At 36.1% G+C, this 22,002-nt stretch overlaps 1 protein-coding gene across 1 annotated transcript in view; it reads right to left on the bottom strand.

The window, feature by feature from the left end:
• The window catches only part of myo1f (myosin IF), a 30,772-nt gene that overhangs the window by 2,685 nt on the left and 6,085 nt on the right, over positions 1 to 22,002 (bottom strand). The window contains exons 2-26 of the mRNA XM_014971918.2: positions 17,561 to 17,689; positions 15,025 to 15,114; positions 14,829 to 14,923; positions 14,039 to 14,126; positions 13,859 to 13,948; positions 12,788 to 12,919; positions 12,539 to 12,673; positions 11,170 to 11,302; positions 10,183 to 10,379; positions 9,994 to 10,074; positions 9,794 to 9,880; positions 9,607 to 9,693; positions 8,813 to 8,980; positions 8,618 to 8,703; positions 8,459 to 8,540; positions 8,274 to 8,380; positions 8,095 to 8,193; positions 7,872 to 8,016; positions 6,752 to 6,866; positions 6,486 to 6,655; positions 6,235 to 6,380; positions 3,301 to 3,447; positions 3,076 to 3,224; positions 2,921 to 2,983; positions 1,354 to 1,561 (exon numbers count right to left, since the gene is read on the bottom strand). Of these exons, the coding sequence (XP_014827404.2) occupies positions 1,354 to 1,561; positions 2,921 to 2,983; positions 3,076 to 3,224; positions 3,301 to 3,447; positions 6,235 to 6,380; positions 6,486 to 6,655; positions 6,752 to 6,866; positions 7,872 to 8,016; positions 8,095 to 8,193; positions 8,274 to 8,380; positions 8,459 to 8,540; positions 8,618 to 8,703; positions 8,813 to 8,980; positions 9,607 to 9,693; positions 9,794 to 9,880; positions 9,994 to 10,074; positions 10,183 to 10,379; positions 11,170 to 11,302; positions 12,539 to 12,673; positions 12,788 to 12,919; positions 13,859 to 13,948; positions 14,039 to 14,126; positions 14,829 to 14,923; positions 15,025 to 15,114; positions 17,561 to 17,689 (3,029 nt within the window). The remainder of the gene's footprint in view (positions 1 to 1,353; positions 1,562 to 2,920; positions 2,984 to 3,075; positions 3,225 to 3,300; positions 3,448 to 6,234; positions 6,381 to 6,485; positions 6,656 to 6,751; positions 6,867 to 7,871; positions 8,017 to 8,094; positions 8,194 to 8,273; positions 8,381 to 8,458; positions 8,541 to 8,617; positions 8,704 to 8,812; positions 8,981 to 9,606; positions 9,694 to 9,793; positions 9,881 to 9,993; positions 10,075 to 10,182; positions 10,380 to 11,169; positions 11,303 to 12,538; positions 12,674 to 12,787; positions 12,920 to 13,858; positions 13,949 to 14,038; positions 14,127 to 14,828; positions 14,924 to 15,024; positions 15,115 to 17,560; positions 17,690 to 22,002) is intronic.

Genomic DNA, 22,002 nt, shown 5'->3' with positions numbered 1-22,002 from the left:
ACAGGTACAAAACACTGGAAGGAAATGGCTTAATTACCTCCTCCTTGTGTAGATCAGTTCTCCTGAGCCTTGCTAATGACCTAATTATTCTATTCAGGTGTGGCGCATCAGAGGCACATCTAAAAGTTGCAGGACAGTGGCCCTCGAGGACTGGAGTTTGAGACCCCTGGGGAGCTAAATGTGTTTATTTAATTTTGTTTACTCCCCATTATGTTTTTTTGTAGCTTCCTCTTTTTTCTTTCTCAAAGAAAGTAATTCCTTGTTTAGACAGGGAACTTTTTACTATGAGCTATTTATAATTAATTTGGACATTTGGATATTACACCGACTTTAACACATGACTCTTAAAATAAATTTGATTCTCATTGAATTCTGCAGATTCATATCACTGGACTGTTTTGCATTGTGATCTAATACTAAATAAATTGAACTGAATTTAATTAAAAGTAAGTTAGATAAGATATAAGCCTAATAAACTGGTGGTGTCCCTTTAAAGGGGTTAAAACATTTTATCACCAGTTTGTTCTACATTGGTATGATGGATTATTAAGGCCAGACTAAGAGATTTATTTTTTCAAATTACGACAATATTATCATAATATTACCAGAATAAAGTCATAATACTAGCAACAGAAGAAAGTCATAAAATTAAGAGAGAAAAATTTCGGTAGTAATGGATATGTGACACAACCAGCTCGTCAAGTCCGTGTGCTTCTTTAACTCAACTGTTGGCACAATATTTTAAAATCCCTGTTACTGATAATATTTTGTTGCTCATGTGTTAAAAGATTAAGCATTTCCTTCTTTTTAAAACCGATACAAAAGTATAAGTTCATACTCAAGATTTTTCATTTTATTTTTAATTTATGTTTTTGTGGAGGAATTTTCATAAAATTACCACTTCATTCTTCTGATATTCTACCTTATTCTGGTTCCATTATAACTTTAATCTGGTAACATAATAACTTTATCTTTATTATTTTTGATTTTGTTGTCATGTTATCATGTTTATTCTCATATTATTATGATTTTAATCTTATACGACTTTATTCTCGTAATAATATGACTTTATTCTTGGTGTCCTTCAGTCATTTATAGAAATATATTTTCAATCTTTACATTTTCCACCTTAAACTTCTTATTTGTACTGTAGATACTTCATCTGTGAAGGACAGAAAACTTTATAAACCTGGCACTTTTTGTTGTGTCACGCCTCATGGCGGCAAATAGGCCTCACCTTGACAAGTCCTAACAACCCGTTGCAACGTGTTTGCACTGATTTTATTCAGAGCTGCACCCATCCTCCCAAAGCACCTTTTGTTCGTCTGCGTCTCACCAGTTGGCCTCTCTTACCCTGACATGCCTTGGTCAGGCACGTTGAGGAAGTCCAGGTTCCCTTGGTTGTGCTGGTTCGGGGCCGGGCCCCGGCGATTCCGTTGGGAGTCCAGTTTGGGAAGCGGCGCGTTGGGAGGCCGGGGTTGTTTGTGTGGGGAGGAATATGTGGTATCTGCATGCTGGTTGGGGTGGCCTCTAGAAAAGTTGGCTCCGCCATTGGCATGTGCTAGAAAAAATAAAATAAAAGTGAGAAGACATGTTTTCCTCTTAAAGGTTAGAGAACTAAACTTACAGAAGTCCCGATGCTTTAAACATAAAGTTTAATGCTCCAGACTTTATTTGTTGCAGCTGAGAGCTTAGTCACAACTGACAACAAAAACAAATATTCAAGGGAATTGTTTATGATATTTGTTGTGATTTATAAATGCACTGAATTGAATTGAATTGGTTCTACAAATTCAGCTCATCTTGTATAAGCCCCATTCCTGCTGGATTACCACATAAGACAAAAAATAAATAAATATATATATATATATAAATATATATATATATATATATATATATATATATATATATATATATATATATATAAATAAAAGACCCAAATGCCGTCCTACTGAAAGGAATCTCCATTCCTAGGTCTCATTCTGCCTGAATCCTCCTGATGATACTCCAATCCAAAACAGTGATATAATGGTCACTGCAGCACATACTGGTGGAATCAGTTAATTTTAATCATTTTACTGTTAATAACGACCATTTTCTAGATCCTATATGCTTTTAAATGGAAATTTTGGTCATTTAGTTGCTTTGAGAGGAGCAACCATAACCAGAATGTTCGTTATGTTTTATTAGAGTTTGCATACTCTAATAAAACATATTAGAGTTTTATTAGAGTATGCAAAATATTTCAAGGAAATATTTTATTACATTTCAAAGGTCGATTTTATTACATCATTACATACTGCAGTGTTACAGGGTGGTTTATATGTGGAGAGTTTTAATGATTGTCTCCCCATGGCCATAAAATGAGAACAAAACTTTTTTTTATCTTTGTTTTTTTTCCCATGTTTTTTTAAGTTAAATTTTGAGTTCTCATTAGTTGTGAGATACATTCACCAAAAATAAAAACATGAACTTTATCGATCAGTGTACAAATTTACCTTTTTAAATTAACTAATTAAAAAAATACAAATTTCACTGAAAAAAATGATGGAGCTCCAGTTTAAAAACATTGTTTTAACTGAGTGAAGTTTGTCAGACTTAATTTATTTACATTTGTTTAACCTGACAACTTAATAAACTTAATAAATTAATTTGGATAGACTTAATATCATCACTTGTGACCTATTACTGCAATATATTTAAGTAGGATAACGTTTTGTTTTTGTTCAGTGCATCTTTAAGAGCCATTTAAAATTGAGCTCTAACTTTTATGAATTTGAAGTGCAATCTGAAGAACTCGTGCTGCTTAAAGCATAGAATTCAGCTCTGGTGCCAGGTATTAGTAAATCAAGTCAAAATGAAAACATAAGTCAAAGTAAATGTAAATGAGAACATAAATTCAGGTTAAGGAGAGTCACACCTCTGTTGGATATGTGGTTTCTCCCTCCTCCTCGAACGTCTAGACCAGACTTCCTGGTTGGCTCTAAAGACAGAATTACATATTAAAACATCTGAACATAGAACGATATGATAAAGTTTGCTGCAGAGATACTTTAATTATTCGTTTTGACTCACTGGAGGACTTGGGCAGACCGTCTCCTACAGAAATGGTGAGAGTCTTCCCTCCCGGTTTGAGCTGAGCCAAATCTCCTTGACCTCTTTGAAAAACTACAACCCTGGAGGTTCCTCCGCCCCAGCCCTCCTTCTTCACTTTGAACTCCAGTCTGAAACACAGAAAATCTGTGTCAGATCCTTTTATTTCTGCTTTATCAGGCCTCTGAACACTTTCTGTTGTTCTACCTGTCAGAAAAGGAGATGGTCATCTTTCTCTGGGTCACTTCCTCGTAGCGTTTAGAGAGCAAACTGAGAAACTCCGTCTTAAAGTTGGACTCCAGCAGACTGTCATACTGGGCCTCGTGCAGAATGAAGAAATCATCTTGTCTGGAACTGAAAAGAGGAAAAGTGAGCTTTGAAACTCTGCCCTAAGATTAAAAAAAGAAAAAGGAAGCAGTACTTAGAAACAGACATAAGATCAAATTAGAAATCAATGTATCATCATATAAAATTATTCTGTATTCGTAGAACCACATAGACTTCCAGTCAGTTCCTCAACTTTTTTCTTATTACTGAAACATAATAAATTAAAAAATGAAGCTTTATTCCAGCACTGATGGCAGGTGTTATGCAGCATATGTGCTCATCAGTTTAATTTATTGCTGTTTTTATGGTATATTGTAAAATAACGACTGTTTAGCTGCTTACTTCTGATGAGATTTAGCTTCAGTTTAAATGTGGAAACAGATGTCAGGGGGAGTTTCTGCGTTTAAGTGTGACTATCAATTTGTTCTGCACAGTATATAAAGTAATATGGTGCACCCAATAAACCACAGCATATCTGCATGAGAGCCTACACAACATTGTAAAAAAACTGAGCCAGCATTTGATGCCGTGGGATAGTGCATTTAGAAATGATGCAAGATGAGCAAACAATATTTACCAGAAGTCCCAAATCTTTCTATTTTACTAACATGTCATTTTTTCTGCAATATTAATGTCTTGGAGCAGTCAAGGACTTGAAGCTGAGAGAATTTGTGAGCTAAAAGATTAGAGTGGTAGTAAGTAGGCCTTCTGACCTCAAAGACTAGAGCACAGAACCAAAAATAAGTCCTAAAAACACCAGCGGAAACATGCAAAAATACTGTTCAGCAATTCTGAGAAGAGTTTGATTGCTGTAATACCTAGTATTGGGTTGTTGCCTAAAAAGTTAGTGGCACCGATATTAAAGAACTAATCATAAACATTAAATCTGGTAACATTAAAGCACCAACATGGAAGCTAATGCTAAAGTGCTAACTTCAATTTGAATTGACTGCAAACCTCAAGCACGAAATAAATTTTGACTTTATAATATACATTTTGTAGCACCCTTAGATACTGTATTTATGTTCATATCTTGCCCTCTACTGTCTACTGTGTTTTAATTTCCATGTTTTGATTTTAATAAGTAAAGTCATTGGGGTGAAATAAGAGAGAAAAAACAGAAGAGGAAACGGAAAGTGCTGCGTAATTTTCACTCACTTCAAAATAAGAGCATGAATAGAAAGGTTAAAGAATTCTTAACGGTCGTAACCGAAACTTCGACAGATGTAGAACTTCAATCAACTAACAGTTTACTAAACAGTGTTGAAGAAGATTTAGGTTATAATATTTCTTAAGAAAGAAACTCTTTGGCTCGATCTCCTTCGATCCCAGGTTCTCCCGGCGGGCCGCGTGTAGCCACACAAAAACAACAATGAGTGCTGACGTCACAGAATTGCAGTTTAATCCAATAAAAGACAACGCATAAAATTACAACAGAAACTGCAGAACAACAGACATACATTAATTTACCTGACATAAATGAAAAGAACGAGAAAGAAAAAAGAAAGAAAGAAAGAAAGGCAAAGACGTCTTTGGAGAATTGCAAGAACAAATCTAATTTTTTACTTCTGTGTAGAAAGTTTTATAGTGAAGATGCATTCTTATCTTTAATTTATTCAAATAAGGCGTATATTTGCTCATCCAACCAGGAGCTATCTCTGACCCTCTCTCAAAAGCCAGGAACTCCTGCTGTTTTTACAGCTTTTCACAGATGAGTGTGAAAAGCTAGAATTTCTACTTAGTGTTTTCCCACACAGACAAAAGGCAGTTCAAAAGATCTTAGCACACCATCTGCTTTAACTACAGGTAACATAAAGGTCAATAGGCCAGAATAAGTTACTGATTTTAAAACTATAATTAGGCTATTTCAATCAAGACATGTTAAGTTTTAAAATTAGCATTCTTTAAATTTATTTTCTTAACAACAGACAGGCAAATTAGCAGTTTAGAAATTATCTGAAAAAAAGTGCTAAACTTACAATACTTGAGAAATTGTACAAAATCCAGTAGTTTACCCTTCTGTTGGCCCAGTTAGAGAAAACAGATGAGGTTGGTTGCTACAGCTACCACTGCTAACAACAGTGACTTAGCGTTGCAACACTGTTCAGCTAACATAGATTTTTTTGGCTTAGTTGCAGAAACTCAGTTTAAGTGTGCAAAAACAAAACTTCACCCTAATATAAATAAACTGTACAAAATGGGGAACACAAAAGCACTGCAGAGACGTTTTGCTTTATAGAGTTTTTAACTAAGGAGAAGTAATTAACTACTGGCATAAATAAAAATACATTGATGCAAAGAAGTTCTTTTGCTCAGTTTGTGTTGCTTTCTCACATCTATTTCTGCAACAATTAAATTTTATATTGATTAGGAATGTGCAATTCACAGTCCATTATAAAAATGGATAATAAAATATAGGCTTAAAAAGTTTGATAATGTATTAAATTATTCAGCATTATTAAAGCTGAACACCTTAAAGATATTCTAAAAAATATGCTATCTGAAACCTTTCAGATAAATATATTTAATGTAAATGTTATCCTATTCTTTTGTCTCAGTATTGTTTTTGTTGCTTTATGATCTCAACAGTGTTGCTAATGTTTGTTGCTTACTGTAAAAGTGTGGTGTTTAATCTCCCCACCAGGTCGGTATTATAAATAAGAATTTCTTCTCAATAAGTCTTCTGGTTAAATAAAAAATAAACATAAGAATTTGCTGGTAAATGCAACATTAGCATGAATATTGTTTCAAAGAAAGCCTGAACTCTGGTACAGAAACATCTGCATTTATTCATCATAAAAGTGTGAAGCCTACCTGAGGGAGACGCCGGTGATGTTTGCAAACTCCATTTTACGTTTCAACACTTCCTTAATCTGCCCTTTCTCAGGTCCTTTCTTCACCTTCTCTAGACCAATCAGATAGATCCCCTTAGGGGTCAAGATCAAGTCTCTCTTGATGGACTGTGTGAGAAGAAAAAGAAGAACTGACAATATGTATAGCAAGAAAGGGGAAGAATAAGTGTGAACACAAGCTTTTGTGTTTTAATCCCTATTTGTAACACGCACCTTGAACCTGCGGTCGAACTTTGTGACCGAATCAGCAAAGTCGACGCGCTCCCTCTTCGCCAGGAACTGCCGCAGCTCGGGTCTCTGCTCCAGGCCGAGGTAGTCGCCAACAAAGTTCCTGTTGATGCTGTTTTTCCTTCGCTCTTTCGAGTTGTACAGGATGTCTGAGGCTGTGTGTCGAGAAGAAATGAGGACACGTTTAAAAAACAGAAGTCAGACTGTGTGAAAAGCAGTATGGAGAAACTCATGCTGTCGGCGCTGCTCACCCTCCTCCCTCATCTGTTCGTACTTCTTCCTGGCATTGTACCGTCTCCAGGCCTTCTGAATGGTTCTGGCGAAGGTGTCAAACTTCCTTTCTCTCATCTCCTCAAGAAGAAACAGCTGAAGAAGAAAAGGAATGTGATTATGTTAAATATAAAACACATTTTTAATTTAGTATTCCTTAGCATCATCTGTGGGAAAAACTTATTGACTAATCTAGACGGAGGAGGAACCTGAAGTAGTAGAAAATGTGCACTCCATAAAAACAGCAACGTTTGCCCAGTTATTGGACTAGTGGGAGAAAGACGAGGTCGACTCCGCGGATCGAGGTACAGCCCAATCCCGTGGTGGGAAAGACGTTGTCATTCAGTGGTTACTTTCACACAGCAGGCAGATGCGACCCAAATGCGCTTTTTTTCACCCAAATGCAACTCATATTTGACCTTAAATGGCCAATTAAAATCTTTTCCCCAAAAATAATCCCATCTGAGCCACTTCCATATGATGTACTAAATCTGAAACAGATCCAATAGTTTTCAAAGCCTCTAGAGTCTGAATGGTCATGTCATATTTTGTCCATGCGTCATAATTCTGCACCAGTAGCCGTAAATCTGGATGTAAATAATGGCTAAAAATTATAATTGTAAACTTTTGAAAAAAGTCTGTCATTAAATGCTTACATCACAATGACACCACTCTTGGCTCTGACTAGAAGAAAAGGCATTTGCTACTAGGTGTGTTTTCTTTTTATTAGCTTCCTTTATGACTTTATGATATTGTGACATGTCAGCTCTCATTTCTGAATAGACTTTAAAACCAATCCATAAATGCCTCCATACATTATTACTTTGGTAAGCAATGCTCTGCTTGTGTGACATCGATGTTCTTCTGTGCATGCAGGTCGCTTTGGGGAGATAAACCGATCACACCGAACTCTGACTGAGGTCTGGTTTAGTTAGGAGTAGGAACAAAAACAAAAAAATAAATAAAATCTGCAAAAAATTGGAATTGAGCATCAAGACCTGTCGTGAACTTAATCTAAGAATCTAAGTTGGCTCTTTTTGTTCATACATTAAGCCAAATAACATATGACAAAACACAAACTGCACACAAAAATCTCAGTACCGATTCTGGGTTCTTGACAAAGACTTTTGTGCGTCCCATCTGATACTGGTCTGTGTCCATGTTGACGGACCGGAGGAGGTGGAGGACCCCCTGCTGCTCTGGTCCCCTCCAACACGGCCATGTTTCAGCCGTAAGGATGGCATACCTGGAGCCAAAACGCACCCAAAACCATCTCAGTTTTCTTTCAGAACAAACGCATTTAAACACGAATCATAAAACTCACCTATGCAGAAATTTAGTGAAGAGTCGTCGGTAAGCAAATCCAGCTCTTCTCACACGAATGTTTTCCCTCAGACCAAGGTATTCCACTTGATGCTTAACCCTGAAAACAGTCAGGAAATCCCTGTTAACGAGGAATAATCTCCTGCTGGAGGTTTGCTTCGCCACAGTGTGCATGCAGACCTGCTCTCCTCCCAGTCTTTCGGCCTTTTCGTCTCATTTGGTTTAATACAGCGGATATAGTGTGGTGTGCATTTCATCAGAGTGCTCACGAGCTCATTCGCTTGTCTCTGTTGGAAGCATCAACAGGCTTTTAATACGTTAAACATGGAAAATTTAAGTATTTACTTATTTATATATTGACTTACTTTGATCTTTGAGCTGGCTGTGGTCGGCCGCCCTTTCTTTTCCGTGTTGAGGTTTTCAGGGAACAAGCTGCGGATGAAGTTACTAAAGCAAGAAATTAGATTTTTATTAATTTTAACAAGAAGAATTGCAATTGCTTTGTTATTGCTCAAAATGCTTACAATTCACTGCTTTGCATGAGCTCAATGAGGTCAGGGAAGAGGACATCTCGATTTCTCTCACAGAATCCGTTGATATCATACGACACCTGAGGAGAAATTAAACTTCAACTGTGATTCCCACGTTACTGTTCCTGCTGGTGTGATTAACATCAACTTAAAAACTGGAATTTCTGCACCAGATGAGTTGAGTCTGACCTTCCCAGCGTAATGATGGATAACAAATCCAGAGTTCCAGCTGTTGAAATGTTCGTGGGTTCCCACAGCGGCTTGCAGCTTCTGCAGCAGCGTGCCGTCTGCGCCCTCGCCCTTGGCGTGCATCGTGGCGCAGACGTCGTCCAGGACGCTCATGATGCCAGGAGGGCTCTGCAAGCAGGATGCACAACTTTACCAGTTTAAAGGTTTCCATAAAACTGCTATAAAAACAGGATTTTACTCTATGGGAAACTGATGTTTAAACAAAAGAAAAACAAAAGAAACAACAGTTTTCAATGCAATAATTAGGAAAATGATGTTGAGGAAATTTAATGCAGGTTTTATTCCACGCAGCAACAACAAAAGAACCCTTACTCATCTTATTTTAAGCTTAATCAAGTTCTAAACCGGATTAAGTTTAAAATAATTTGGTTTTTAATTTGTTGTTAAAATTTGTTTCATTTTCAATTATTTTAAACTTAATTATTGTTTTGACTGAATTAAACATGTTGAATTATATGCTCTTTTGTATTTCCCATTTTGAATAATGACAAACTAAAATGGGCCTCGCTGTAATGCAAAGCTATGAATTATGTGAGCAACATAAATACATAAAACATTTTATAAAAATGCTTTAGTAACACTGATTTTAGAGGAAATCTACAAATAAAGATTGGATGTTTCAAATTCCTTATGTGTGAGATTGTGCAAGACAAATAAAACACATTTTTAGGGCTTTTATACATCTTTACCAAGGGTGTCAATATTTTTTCATTTATGGAAAATATTTATCTTACCAGTTTATTTTCAATGAGGTCACACACAATCTTGTTGTTAAAATACTCGATGGGGGTCCATTTAATGCCTTCCTGAACATATTCCTCCTGAGGAAATAAATCAAAAGAAAGCAATTTTTAATAAAACAAGAGATTTGGGACAATTGAGGTTAGTGAAAAAAACATTAAAAAAACATTTTGTGTTTACCTGCTCAGCCTTTAAAGTGAGTTCAATAAAGATCTGCTGCAGCTTCTCATTGACAAAGTTTATACAAAACTGCTCAAACCCATTTTTCTGCAGAGGAAAATGCATCACAATCCATATTAAATCACTAAATAAAGCCACCACTTTATGCTTTATTGCCTGTTTATAAATGTTATGCACCTGTAAGCTGTGAAAGCACTAACCTGAAATATCTCAAAGCCATAAATGTCGAGCACACCGATGCTGAACTCTTCATAAGGTTTCTGGATGGCTTTATTTATGGCCTAAAGTACACAGAACGCAGTCAGAGGGATATAAAACTAATCTCTGCTGACCAAAATGTGTTTAATTTAGCCTGTTGTGGCTGTAAATGGATGGCATGACATGCTAACCTCTACAAGGTAGTCAAAGAGACGTGCGTAAAGGGCTTTGGCTAAGGCGTCGCGCGTGTAGGTCGCCTGCTCCTGGTTGAGTGTTACGTTGATGGACTCGGACTTCCCGCCCCACTTGGAGTCCATCTTTCGACTCGTCAACTTGTCCTGCAGCCTAGTGGGGTCGATTCCCAGCAGGTAGGCAGGAAAGGCAAGCACTGACGCAAACAAAAACAACCACAAAACACGTCAGTTATTTAAAAAAAAACAATCTTCAAAGATAAGGCAGAGGCATGAACATATATATGTAATTATTATGTATATTGTATCAAAATGTGTAATACAATGTAGTAAAAGAATAAACAACGTGATATACAAACAAAATACATTTAAAAGAAAAGCAAACAAAACAAAAGAACAGTAAAGTATATTTACACGTTCAAAGGAGTGGGTATAGGAATAAACTTATTTTACCTTCACCCCTTTAGCATTACACGATAAATTACTGTTCATGTTAATTGGTTTTAACTGCTTTTCTACATCTATAACTAGTACAGTTTGTTAGTGTTTCATTTATTTTGGTACAAAACCAACTCTAAATGCAACTCCAGAAAAGACCAGCCCGTTACCTAGCAACCCTGGTGGCAGAGTTCCACTCGTTGCCTAGCAACCCAAGCTGAGTTCCAGTGTGTTTGCTGTATTCACCATTCAATGGATCTATCTATCTATCTATCTATCTATCTATCTATCTATCTATCTATCTATCTATCTATCTATCTATCTATCTATCTATCTATCTATCTATCTATCTATCTATCTATCTATCTATCTATCTATCTATCTATCTATCTGAGCAGAGCAGACTTTAACAATTAGCTGGGGTTCAGCCTTTGGGAACTGCCTTTGCAACGGTGAGCTCTAATTTGCTCATAACCCTCAGAGGAGGAGCGTTGTTTCTCCGTCCCATCCTTGGTTAATGAGCGTGTAACAGCTCAGTGTTATACTCACAGTCTGTGCTTTCCACCTCGCTCTGGTTTCCGGCCTCGATGAAGCTGATGTTGCCCAGATGGAGGATACCTGCTGTAATCTGCAGCACCTGAGCCTGGATGTCACTGGGGATGCCAATAACCTGCATGGCTTCCTGCAAATGAGCAACAGCTCAGTGGTGAACACAGATAATAATAATCCTAAAAATAACAACAATAACTTCATTTATAAAGTGCTTTCATACATTTACAGGGAAACAATTATTATTACTTTAATTTGCACATTTATTTTGTCACCTAGAACAACAGTTTTGTCTACTCTGATCATGGCAGATTGTTTAACTTATAACTAATATTACTTTCTCACCAATATTAAGGAATCATTAACTTAAAACAAGCTTCTGTATCTTGCTGAAAAGTTACTTTTAAGTTATTTTTGTCTCTTTCAAGTGAACTAAGATACTTAAACGTGAAACTAAACCAAAATATTTAGTAAGATTTAGTTGTTTTTTCCCAGTGTTTTTAATTCCTGAAACATGACCACTGACCTTAACTGAGTCAAGTATCCTACTCTTATTGCAGCCTTTCTCAAGCTGTGGTTCCCGGACCACGGGAGGTCCGCGGGTGCCCCCTAGTGGTCGGCGAGGCACTGCATGTAAATTAGCTTACCAAAAGATTGTGGTTAAAAATAATAATGGGTAAGTGACGTAAAACCACGTCACGTGAACAGTTATTATTATTTTTATTTAATTAAAAATGATTTATTGGTGAATAAATACAATAGATAAATACTACAGAAGAGGATTAGGGACCTGGAAAATATTATTTAGACTTTAATCTCATAATTCTGAGATTAAAGTCAGAATTCTTTTTTTTTTTTGTTTGTTTGTTTGTTTGTTTTGTTTAGTGGCCTTAATCCTCTTCTGTCAAATACAATTGATAGAAATGGGTGAATACTTTTTATATTTAATGGTGCGGAAGATAATTTTTGTTTCTGCCACAAACTTAAATCTATTTTTATTTAATTTTAAGTCAAAAATAGCCCTGAAATGACATTGATGGAAATAACACTTGTAGTGAAGAACTTGCTTTTGTATTTTCATGTTTTTGACATTATTGGAAAACTTACAATCCAGACTTTAGGAATTTGTAAATAACTCAAAACGCCCTCCACTTGTTCATGGCCAGTAGCATTTATAAAACAGAACCACTTCTCATTAGAATAATACTTTAACTTCAGGTTGGGTATATTTAAATGTTATTGCGGGGACACGTTATGTGATCTGTGAGTGTTTGTTAAAAGGACTCTGCACAGTTTCTGCTCGTTATTTTTGTCTTCAGTGAAGTGACACCTTTAACCAGATATGTTTGTGGTTTTCATGAGTAAATACCATCGTCTCAGAGAAGTCTTTGCTGTCGTTGGTCCCGTCAACCTTGTAGGTCCCAGACTGGTTGAGGTAGTAGTAGTAGTCTGGAGTCATGAGGCCCAGGCCTTCTTTCTGCTGTGCGTTGGCGCCCTCTATCAACTGGAAGCAGACAGTGCAGGGAAACGGTCAAACATGTAACTTGTTCTTTGTTGCAAATATATTATCAGGGTTTAAATCGGCTGCTGTTTTGAGCTGTGCTTTTTCGCCTCTGACCTGGTAGTAAATGTGGAAGTTCCTCTCACTCTCATTCTGGCTCACCACCCTCGACTTCTCCAGCAGGAAGTTAGAGATTTTGCCACCATCTGGTTCCCCACCTCTGCTGAACTGAATCTCAAAGTATTTTCCCTGGTAAACACAAAATCAGTCGTCACATTTGCACCACCACACATATTGTTTTGTGTCACTGGAACCGGAAATGCACCAAGCTCTGCAGCAGAGACAGAAATCTGCATGTATTTTTTTTTTTATATTATGAGCGAGAACGTTAAGTGCATGCATGAGGCTGCAGTGACCCATAAACAGACTTTATGATGCTTCACTGAGGCTTACAGGAAATTTCACAAGCTAAAGCTGCACATGTGGAAGTTGATGTGGTTTAATGGTGTGAAATTAGCGAATTACCATTAGTGGTGAGAAAGAAGTGAGTCAAGTCGAGTGGGTTTTGTGTTACTGTCTGTGTTGGAGACAAGGATTTTTAGCGTTTTGTAACCAGAAATCATAAGAACTGGCATTCCAGGCTTAAATAAATATAGTTTGTGCAGCAGCTCCACATGTATTTCAGGGAATTACATAAATGAAACCGAGTCAAGATCAATCTGGTGTTAGTTTGGTATGTTTGAAGCCAGGCTACGTTCTGCAGGCATTAACCCAATTAATGTTCTGCGTAAAGCTAAAACTAATGCATAAGCTAAATGAACCAGCATTACTTGTGTTGTTTTGAACGTCTCTGTATTTTGCACAAAAACTAACTTTAAAAACTTTAAAATGTTTTTACAGTTTCTTTCACATAAAAAATACAATTGTTAATTTTTTTTTAATAAAAATAATTTTTTTAATAAAAACATGCAAATAAATGAAACAAAATAAAATATTTTAAATAATATACAAAATGTGTTCTGTAAATATAAAAAGACCACATAAAGCAGAATGTATTAGAATGATAAAAACTAATCAGATGGGAACCGTTTTGAAACATTAAATATTTTGAAGAAATGTGAGGAAATACATGTGACTTCCTGGCTCGTCTTGTGTCAGGTGATGTTTGAGAAATAAAAGCTCACTTACAAAACGACTGGAGTTGTTGTTTCGGACCGTCTTGGCATTTCCAAACGCCTCCAGCAGAGGATTGGACTGTAGGATGATGTCTTTTACGTGCTGTGACGCATAATCACCGGTTATTTAGAAAAAATTACTCAGATTTAATTTGAATCAAAAATAAAACACGTTGTTTGTTCCTGTTTCTACCTGCACTTTGGATCCACCTCCAGACACTTTGGAAATGTAACCCATGATGTATTTGGCAGCCACCGTCTTTCCAGCTCCGCTCTCCCCGCTAGAACAAAATCACAACTTTTAAGTTATTCATGTCATTTACTTCTTTGACATTTAATGAGTGAATTTCAGATTCATCTGGTTAGTCTTTTTCTGTAATTATCTAAAATTGTGGGTCATATTTTAGCCCATCTCCCCATGGCGTACCTCTAGGTTGTGTACTGGGGCCACTATTCTTTCAAAATATCTTTCTTTGTCAAATTCAAGCATTTTAGGCATTTAATATAATTTTTATCACTATCATGCAGACAATATATCAGAGACCTCTTAAAGCCTCAGCCACATTTTTAAATATAAAAAACTGCATGGAAAAAAATAATTTACCTAAATGAAGAAAATACTTGAAATCCTTGAATGTTGGATTATTTCTTTGCTGCTTTAGCCGTCTCTGCTACATCTACAACCAGGAACCTTGCTTTGTGTTTTCACCAAAGTATTACTTTTGGTAATAAATTGATGCTTTTACCAATAAATGCTACATTTTATGTCTTCTCAGCTATTTTAATTGCTTAAACAGATGGGAATCAGCTTTAAAAAGCTGCAAAAACCTGATTTATTCCAAATTATTTAAAACTTTTTACCAGGTTTTCTGATTTAAAGTCTTGAAAGCTGCTAAATGAAGTCAGTTTTATTTACTTAATTTAACAGAAAAGAGGAATTGACATTAAAAAAGATAGCAGTTTGAGAAAACTTGGGTTTTCACCTGATGATAACGCACTGATTCTCGCCGTCGATCATCATGTTTCTGTACATGTTGTCTGCCAAGGCGTAGATGTGTGGCGGGTTTTCATACTGGGCCTGCAGAGAGACAGAAGTTGGGGTAAAGAGCAGCAGGAAGAGGCACTGCACCACAAACACCACAGGTCTGCAGAAGTTCATGTGAAGATGTCTTCACTCACGGCGCCTTGGTAGAGTTCAATCTCTCTGTCAGTGAAGTAGGGCATCTGTTTAAACGGGTTCACCGAAATCAACACAGGGCCGATGTACGTCTGAGGCGCAGAGTCAAGGAAAGCTCAAAATCACGGTTGTGTCTAGCATAATTCTTGGTGCAGAATGAACTGTAGTCCTATTTTTAAAACATTAAATATACCTTGAGTTATTTTCTTTTAAAGAAAGTCACAAACATACCCAGATATGTTCGGTTTCGTGTGCGAGTGAATCAGAATAAAAGTGGAATATTTAATCCTCCCACTTCGTCCTGCACCTACACTCTGACAATGCAAAATATCTTTATTTTATCTGACATTTTCCTTCTCTGAAGGAAAAGATAATTAACATAATCACTCTAATGTTAATGCTGCAAAGTACAATAATAATAATAATAATAATAATAATAATAATAATAATGCATTTTATTTGTCAGCGCCTTTCTAAACACCCAAAGACACTTTACAACATTGAAAACACAAACTAAACAGAAAGAAAATGGATATGAAAACATAAAATAACTAAAACAAATAAAGTGAGAAGGCTAACTTGAACAGAGAGTCAATATTACAGATGTCAGAATATATGAAAAATAACGCAATAATGTACTTTTATCTTGTTATTTTCTTGTTTTGGTAAAAAAAAAAAACAAAAAAAAAACATAAATAAATAAAAGAGTCTAGTAGCACAATGTAAGTCAAAGTTGCCAGCTAAAAATTTTGTGGTTTGTAAAACAAATTTATCTCAAATGCATCTGCAGTTTATATCTGATCACTATCAGAGATGTGCAAGAGACACAAGCTGAGCGACGCGACACAATAAAGTCAAAAAGAAAAACAATATTTAGTCAGACTGTCTGCAACTACATCTGAGTCAAAGCCAGATCGCCGAAACGTTTTCCCTCTTCAAATTACAGATATTGATCTGGGGGTAATTAGGACAAGTCAATTCTTAGCAATGAAAAATAACAGGGGAAAAAACTGGACAGTTAGACGTATTTCTGTGAATAATGTCAGCATAATTAACTCTTGCAACAAAAACAAGTCGCTTCTGTTTATTTTTTCTCATGCATGTGGAAGAAATGTGAATAAGAGAAGCACCGATCGACTTTCAGTGTCAGCTGATACCAATCCAATTCAGATAAACTGTGCTGAATTACTTAAAACTTAAATGTATTTTCTAACTCTGCACCAGTACCAATGCACCAATAGCTTCAAAATCTTGGTCAAATATGCAAAAACAATTCAAATTTAATTTATTCAAGAGCCAATATAAAATAAATAATAAGGAAACTGAAAGACAAAAACAACAAGTCGACTACTTTGGTCAAATTTGTAAAAAATAAACTGCAACAAACTTTCTTTCAAATGATTCAGCAAGGATGTCTAATAAATATGATGTAACATAAATAAAGCACACAATTAGACTGAATCGACACTGATACAGATGTTAATATCAGATCTGTGCATTTTTCCTTTGATCATGTGAACTTTTGATTTATGTTATTCCTTTTTTCTTTTTTTTACAGTTTACTGAGTTTTACATGCACATCTAAAGTGATCTAACATGTGATTTGAATCTCATGTGTTTTACAGAAACATGGATGCTTGCAGTCAGCTGACAGGCTGTGGGCCCACAGCTGCCAGCCTGTAGGTGGGGGAAAAACCATGAAGTGAAGTCATGCCGTCATTCTTGGATGATCTCAGTGTTTCCTGAACGCTTGCAGCTCTGACCATAACAGGCCATAAAATCAACTCGCTTCCTGGTAGCTAAAAAAGTCCAGACATCAAACCTGTCGAGGAATAAACAAATATACCCCAACTCTCTGCCTTCGAAGTGAAACCGACGATTGATTTAGTAGCAGAGGCAGATGCCTGAGTGTTTGTATTTCATGTAAATGAGCTAAACTAATTTTAGATCCTCAGCTTTGATAAAACTTAGTGTTTAAGTGGCGAATGGCATCAAATTGAGACAAAAAAAAGTTTTTTTACTCTTAGAAAAGAAGCTTCATCATAGACTTTGAGGAAACAGCCTTGTTGATTTCCCAACAGCATGGTTAGTTAAGCAAAAAGAGTAAAATCTTAAACATGCAGACATGAAAACTGTTTCTAAAAATGTTTAAACTCGTCCTGTCAGGCTAAAAGGAAAACCTAATCAAAACAGCTTTTACCTGAGACTTAAACTACTATCCATAATTATAAATCATAGATACAAATCATATAAATTATTGTCTAAACGTGAATAAAGTTTGACATTTCTTTTGGTTGCTTTTTCATTGTTATAAAGTTTAGCTGTGCTTTGAGAAGACGGAAGTGAGTCTCTGCTGACAGTAAGGAGGAAGAGCGAATCTCTTGTTTTTATGACCATATATGTTTAAACATTGGGCTGTTTATGCTTGAGAGCAGAGTGATGCATCGAATCCAAGTTTATCATTTAACTTATCTAAGCTTCATTTAGTAAAGTTAAAACCTTGATAATCTGGTAATTATCTGACCGCTTGCAGGATACAAAAATGTAATCGTCCATGTATCTCTTCTTGAGGTTTTCCACGATGGCGTCCTCTGTGATCTTGGACAGCAGGACCATGTCGTCCACGCCGCTCTGCTTGACATTCTGACTCTGCCAGTGGTACTTCGCCTGAAACACAGAAATTTAGTCATCCAGGTGTTTCTTCCTGGTTTTACATGTCCTGGATTTAAAAAAAACAACCTCAGGTTGTCAAACTGCTTCACATGAGATTTGATGTTGCACATAACTCCCATAAATTTAATGGTTCATCCATGTAAGTTAACTACAGTTCCTAAAAAAGTGAATAAAACCAAATGTAGCTTTCAGACTTCAGTTAATAGAATAAAAATAAGACTTGTATTGATATATTAGTAATATCTGCTCATCTTTAACTGCAAATTAAATTAAATTACAGTTTAGACCTCTGACAAATTTAGAATTAAAATTATTTTCTTTCCTTCCTTGAGAAGTTTGTTTCTGTTGGAAATGAATCAGACATAAAATACAATAAAACAATGTAAAAGGGGCATTAATTTAGAAAAAACATACTTTGTTATTAAACAAAGAGCCTCTTTAAATTACTCTAAATGTGCAGCGGAAAAGTATTTACCTTTAAAGACCCTTCTGAAAATCAGCTTTTTTTATGTTTCCTCTGATATTTTTGATTATCTTTGGAAGACCTCAAATTAAAAAATATTTTTCTAATTAAAAATAACTTGATAGTGTTATTTTAGAAAAGCTTAGAAAATGTGTCCCTGCTTAATTGGGGGAGGTCAGTTTTCTTGCATAATGAGAAATAATTATTTGGTTTGACAGTATTAAGTTATAACAACTCACAAATTAAGATTAATAAACTATCAGAACTTTAAAAACCAATGTTTAGATAAATTATCTCTTCATTAACTTTAATTTCTTTTATTTAATTTCAGCAGGTGAACCTTCATGTTCAAGTTAAATTTTCTTCAAATGTTTTACAAAAGCAACACAAATTAAACTCTTATGCTTTGCTAACAGCCGGTTTTACGATGTGAGTCTGTCTCATGTGTCGAAACAGTTTGTTCCTCAGTTTCTGGTCAACAATTACCAAAACCTTTAAAGGAAACGCTTTATTATATCTGCCCAATTCTAACAGGAGACATAGGATCCTGTTTCATCATTTCCTTATTTGTTAACCATAAAAGGTTAAAACCTGTCACAATGTTTAACACCTAAAAGTTTCAGAACAAGAAATAAATCTGAATATCCGCCAAATATAACCTGAGCAAAAAGGAGTTTGAAAGAACATTTTTTGTACCATAATTTCTGGACTACAAGCCGCTTTGAAAACTGCGGCTTAGACGATGATAAAATATCGATTTTTACCAATGGGTTTCCAAAAGCTGGACTCGAGTGTCATGAAGAGGACAGCACAAGCTCAAAAACTATCTTTATACGCGATAAGAGTGACAATGAAAGAGAGACTGAGGAAGTGTCTATGAGGCTGATCGACTCTGATACTGAAGAAGACAACTTTAGTGGTTTTAGTAGCAGGAAGATGAAGATAGCAATCATTAAAAGTAATTCTATTTCATTAAAAGTTCATATTTAAGTCAGTGGATGAGACTTATTCAAGTGTGCTCTGAAATTACGGTGCTACGGTAAAAAAAAATTGCTGCTAATGTCCCCTCTTTCGTTTAATAAGGAAATTAACTCCTTATTGAACTCCAATTAACCACAATATTTTGTTTCGGTTTACACCTCAACGGCTGACCACTGCCAGATCTGAAGAAAATTCACTCAAATACAACCCATCTGTTGATCTGTAAAATGTGCCCTTAGCTAAAGAATATATGAGAATCAAAGTTAATGGGTGTTTTCACACTTAATAGTCTGGTAGGCTGGGTTCAATTGAGGACAAGATGTGCAGCATTTGTTACATTTTCAGCTGGGAAGGTTTGCTTTCACTCTACACTGCGTCAAACAATCAAAGCTAATTGAAAAACATGTTCTTCCCCTCGCCTGTGGTGGCGCTGCACCAAAAGCCACTGAAGTGACATGAGAACCTCAGAAGAAGACAGGAGCGCAACTTCCATCTTCAGAAAATGCATCAGATCAAGCATCAGATTGTAGCTGTTGTAGGATTTCTCTCTTATCTTTGCTAAAATACGACGAGACATTTCTCCCACTAGCCCTCGATGCCAGCGTTCTCGTGTTTATTTTGGTTTTATTTACCCAGAATGCCCTGCGCTACCGTCCGCTTCCTGCTTTCAGGTGGTTTCCGGTCCACTTGTATCCACATATGAAGTAGAAATGCGTCAGAGATTTTTATTTTTTATTTTTGGTGTGATTGCACATTCACACTTCCCTAAAACGGACCGAACTTTCTGGCGCAGGGCATTCTGGGTAAATACACCCAAAACAAATGCTTGTGTCTAGATGATTAGATGGCTCCTGTTTTTTTTTTTGTTGTTTTTTGTTTTTTTAAGTCAACACAAAATAGAAATCCTACACCGCTAAAATCTAACTCTATTGTTGTTTACATTTTGTGAAGGGAAAAAAAACTATCATGAAGTTTTGCTTATGTTTTCTTGAGAGGTTTTTATGTTGTTTCCTTGAGTGATTTTTGGTGCAGCGCCACCACAGGCGAAGAGGGGAATAGCTCTTTCAAAGGGAGTGTGAAAGTGAACCACACCAGCTGAAATTATAATTGTTTCAATTTTGAACCGTAATCGAACCGAGTTTATCACCTTTAGAGTCAGTGTTTCTGATTCATCAACAAAAGAGAGACTGGCAAAAATACCATCAATGGGAGAGTTACCAACTGACCAAAGAGCAGAGGCTGATTCCTGAAGCCATTATGATAATATTCTGTAAACTGACGAGAAAAAATCTGAACTATTTGAGGTGTGTGTGTCCTGGTATAAAACCATTAGAAAAAGAAGCATCAGACCCACCGCCAGACTTTGTGGTAGTGTGAAAGTCTGGAGCTGCAACAGCAAGTTCAGTCCAGAACGGCTCAAAAATAACAGTTCACACGTTTCGAATCAGCCTTGTCAAGGTTTATACAGAAACCCAATTGAGACGCTTTGGATATAACCTTAAATTTGTTCATGCTTGAAAATCCTCTCATGTGGGTGAATTATAAAGTAACTCTAAAAAATAATTGGCCAAAATTCATCTAAGGTTTAGTAAAACACTACTATAAGTCTGGAGGGGAATTACCTTCTCAATTAGGGACAGGTTTGAAAAACTTTTTCTAACCTTTAGAAAAAAAGAGTTTCGTAATTCGTCAAGTTATGTTTGTTTGATGATCTGAAACATTTAAATGTGACAAAAGACCAAAATTAAGTGGGGGGTTGCAGTTTCACAGCAGTAATAAAATAAGCAGGCAGGAGGATTAGGAGGTTAATAAGTGGAAATTAAGGTCATTATTATTAATGACCTGAAAAACTTACTTTGAAAAAGTTTAGTTTCAAGTCGTAACTTGTAAAGAGATTTAAAAAGCATTTTTAAAGCTAATTATATGAAATCATGACATTTACTACTGCTTTTTACAACCACAGTTGAAAAAAGTACAAATAACGAACTCTGACATAGTTTGATAAATATCATTAGATGATGCAGGTCAGCAGTAAACGCCTGTTTGGCATCTTCACAGACATTTGTTGAAAGCAAAACTAGTTGTGGTTGTTGTTGCAGGAAACTGAGGTTGGCTGCCAGGCAACAGGTTAAAGAAACCCTAAACAGGTTTTTTTGTTACTTGGACATTGTTGAAAACAAAGCCACGATTGTCCAACTGCAGCTTTTACTCTGAAACCTTTTAAATAATCTGTGGAGCCGTCTTCGAATCCAGCTGACCTGGTGTTTGACACCTTTAAATTCTTTTCCCCAAAAGATGCTGGTCTGTTTGATGTGTGAAGCTACTCAGGGTTTGTCGCTGGCAAAATGTGGTCTGTGGTCAGAGACAGAGTCTGACGTTGACATTCAAGAAGCTCCCTGCTGTGGCGTTTCATCATCAGAGTGATGAGAGAAAGAAGTTCAGACATTTACTCACATTTTAAATCTTTAAAGACAAGATCGTAGGGTAATTTTAGTAAAAGACGAGCACTTCTTGTATTAAATATCATGCACAGCTCAGGCATAATCAGTCTGCTTCATTAAGCTCTCTTACATAGCAAAACAGGAAATGCTAAGAACAGTCACTCAGTTTGTATTTTTACATTTTAAAATCCCATGACACACGGAAATTACATTTAAAGAATGCTTTCGACTTGAAGCCAACTGTTACTGCTTGTTGTCTAAATACAACAAAAATTTCTCAGTAACTTTGAAAATGTTTCTTCTGTGCGTTGCTTATAAACAGGGGAGATTTGGGACATAAAGCTCTGAGCCCGCTGCACTGAAACCCGTTGAAAACTTCCTGGTTATTCCACCAAATGTTGATTTCTGAGTTAAAATATTAG

This window comes from Poecilia mexicana, unplaced genomic scaffold (assembly GCF_051168715.1).
Source record: "Poecilia mexicana isolate PSO_F unplaced genomic scaffold, ASM5116871v1 scaffold_8, whole genome shotgun sequence".
In the NCBI taxonomy this organism is placed as follows: Eukaryota; Metazoa; Chordata; class Actinopteri; order Cyprinodontiformes; family Poeciliidae; genus Poecilia; species Poecilia mexicana.
Note: the sequence above shows the minus strand (reverse complement) of the source record. Positions and strands in the feature narration are given on the sequence as shown.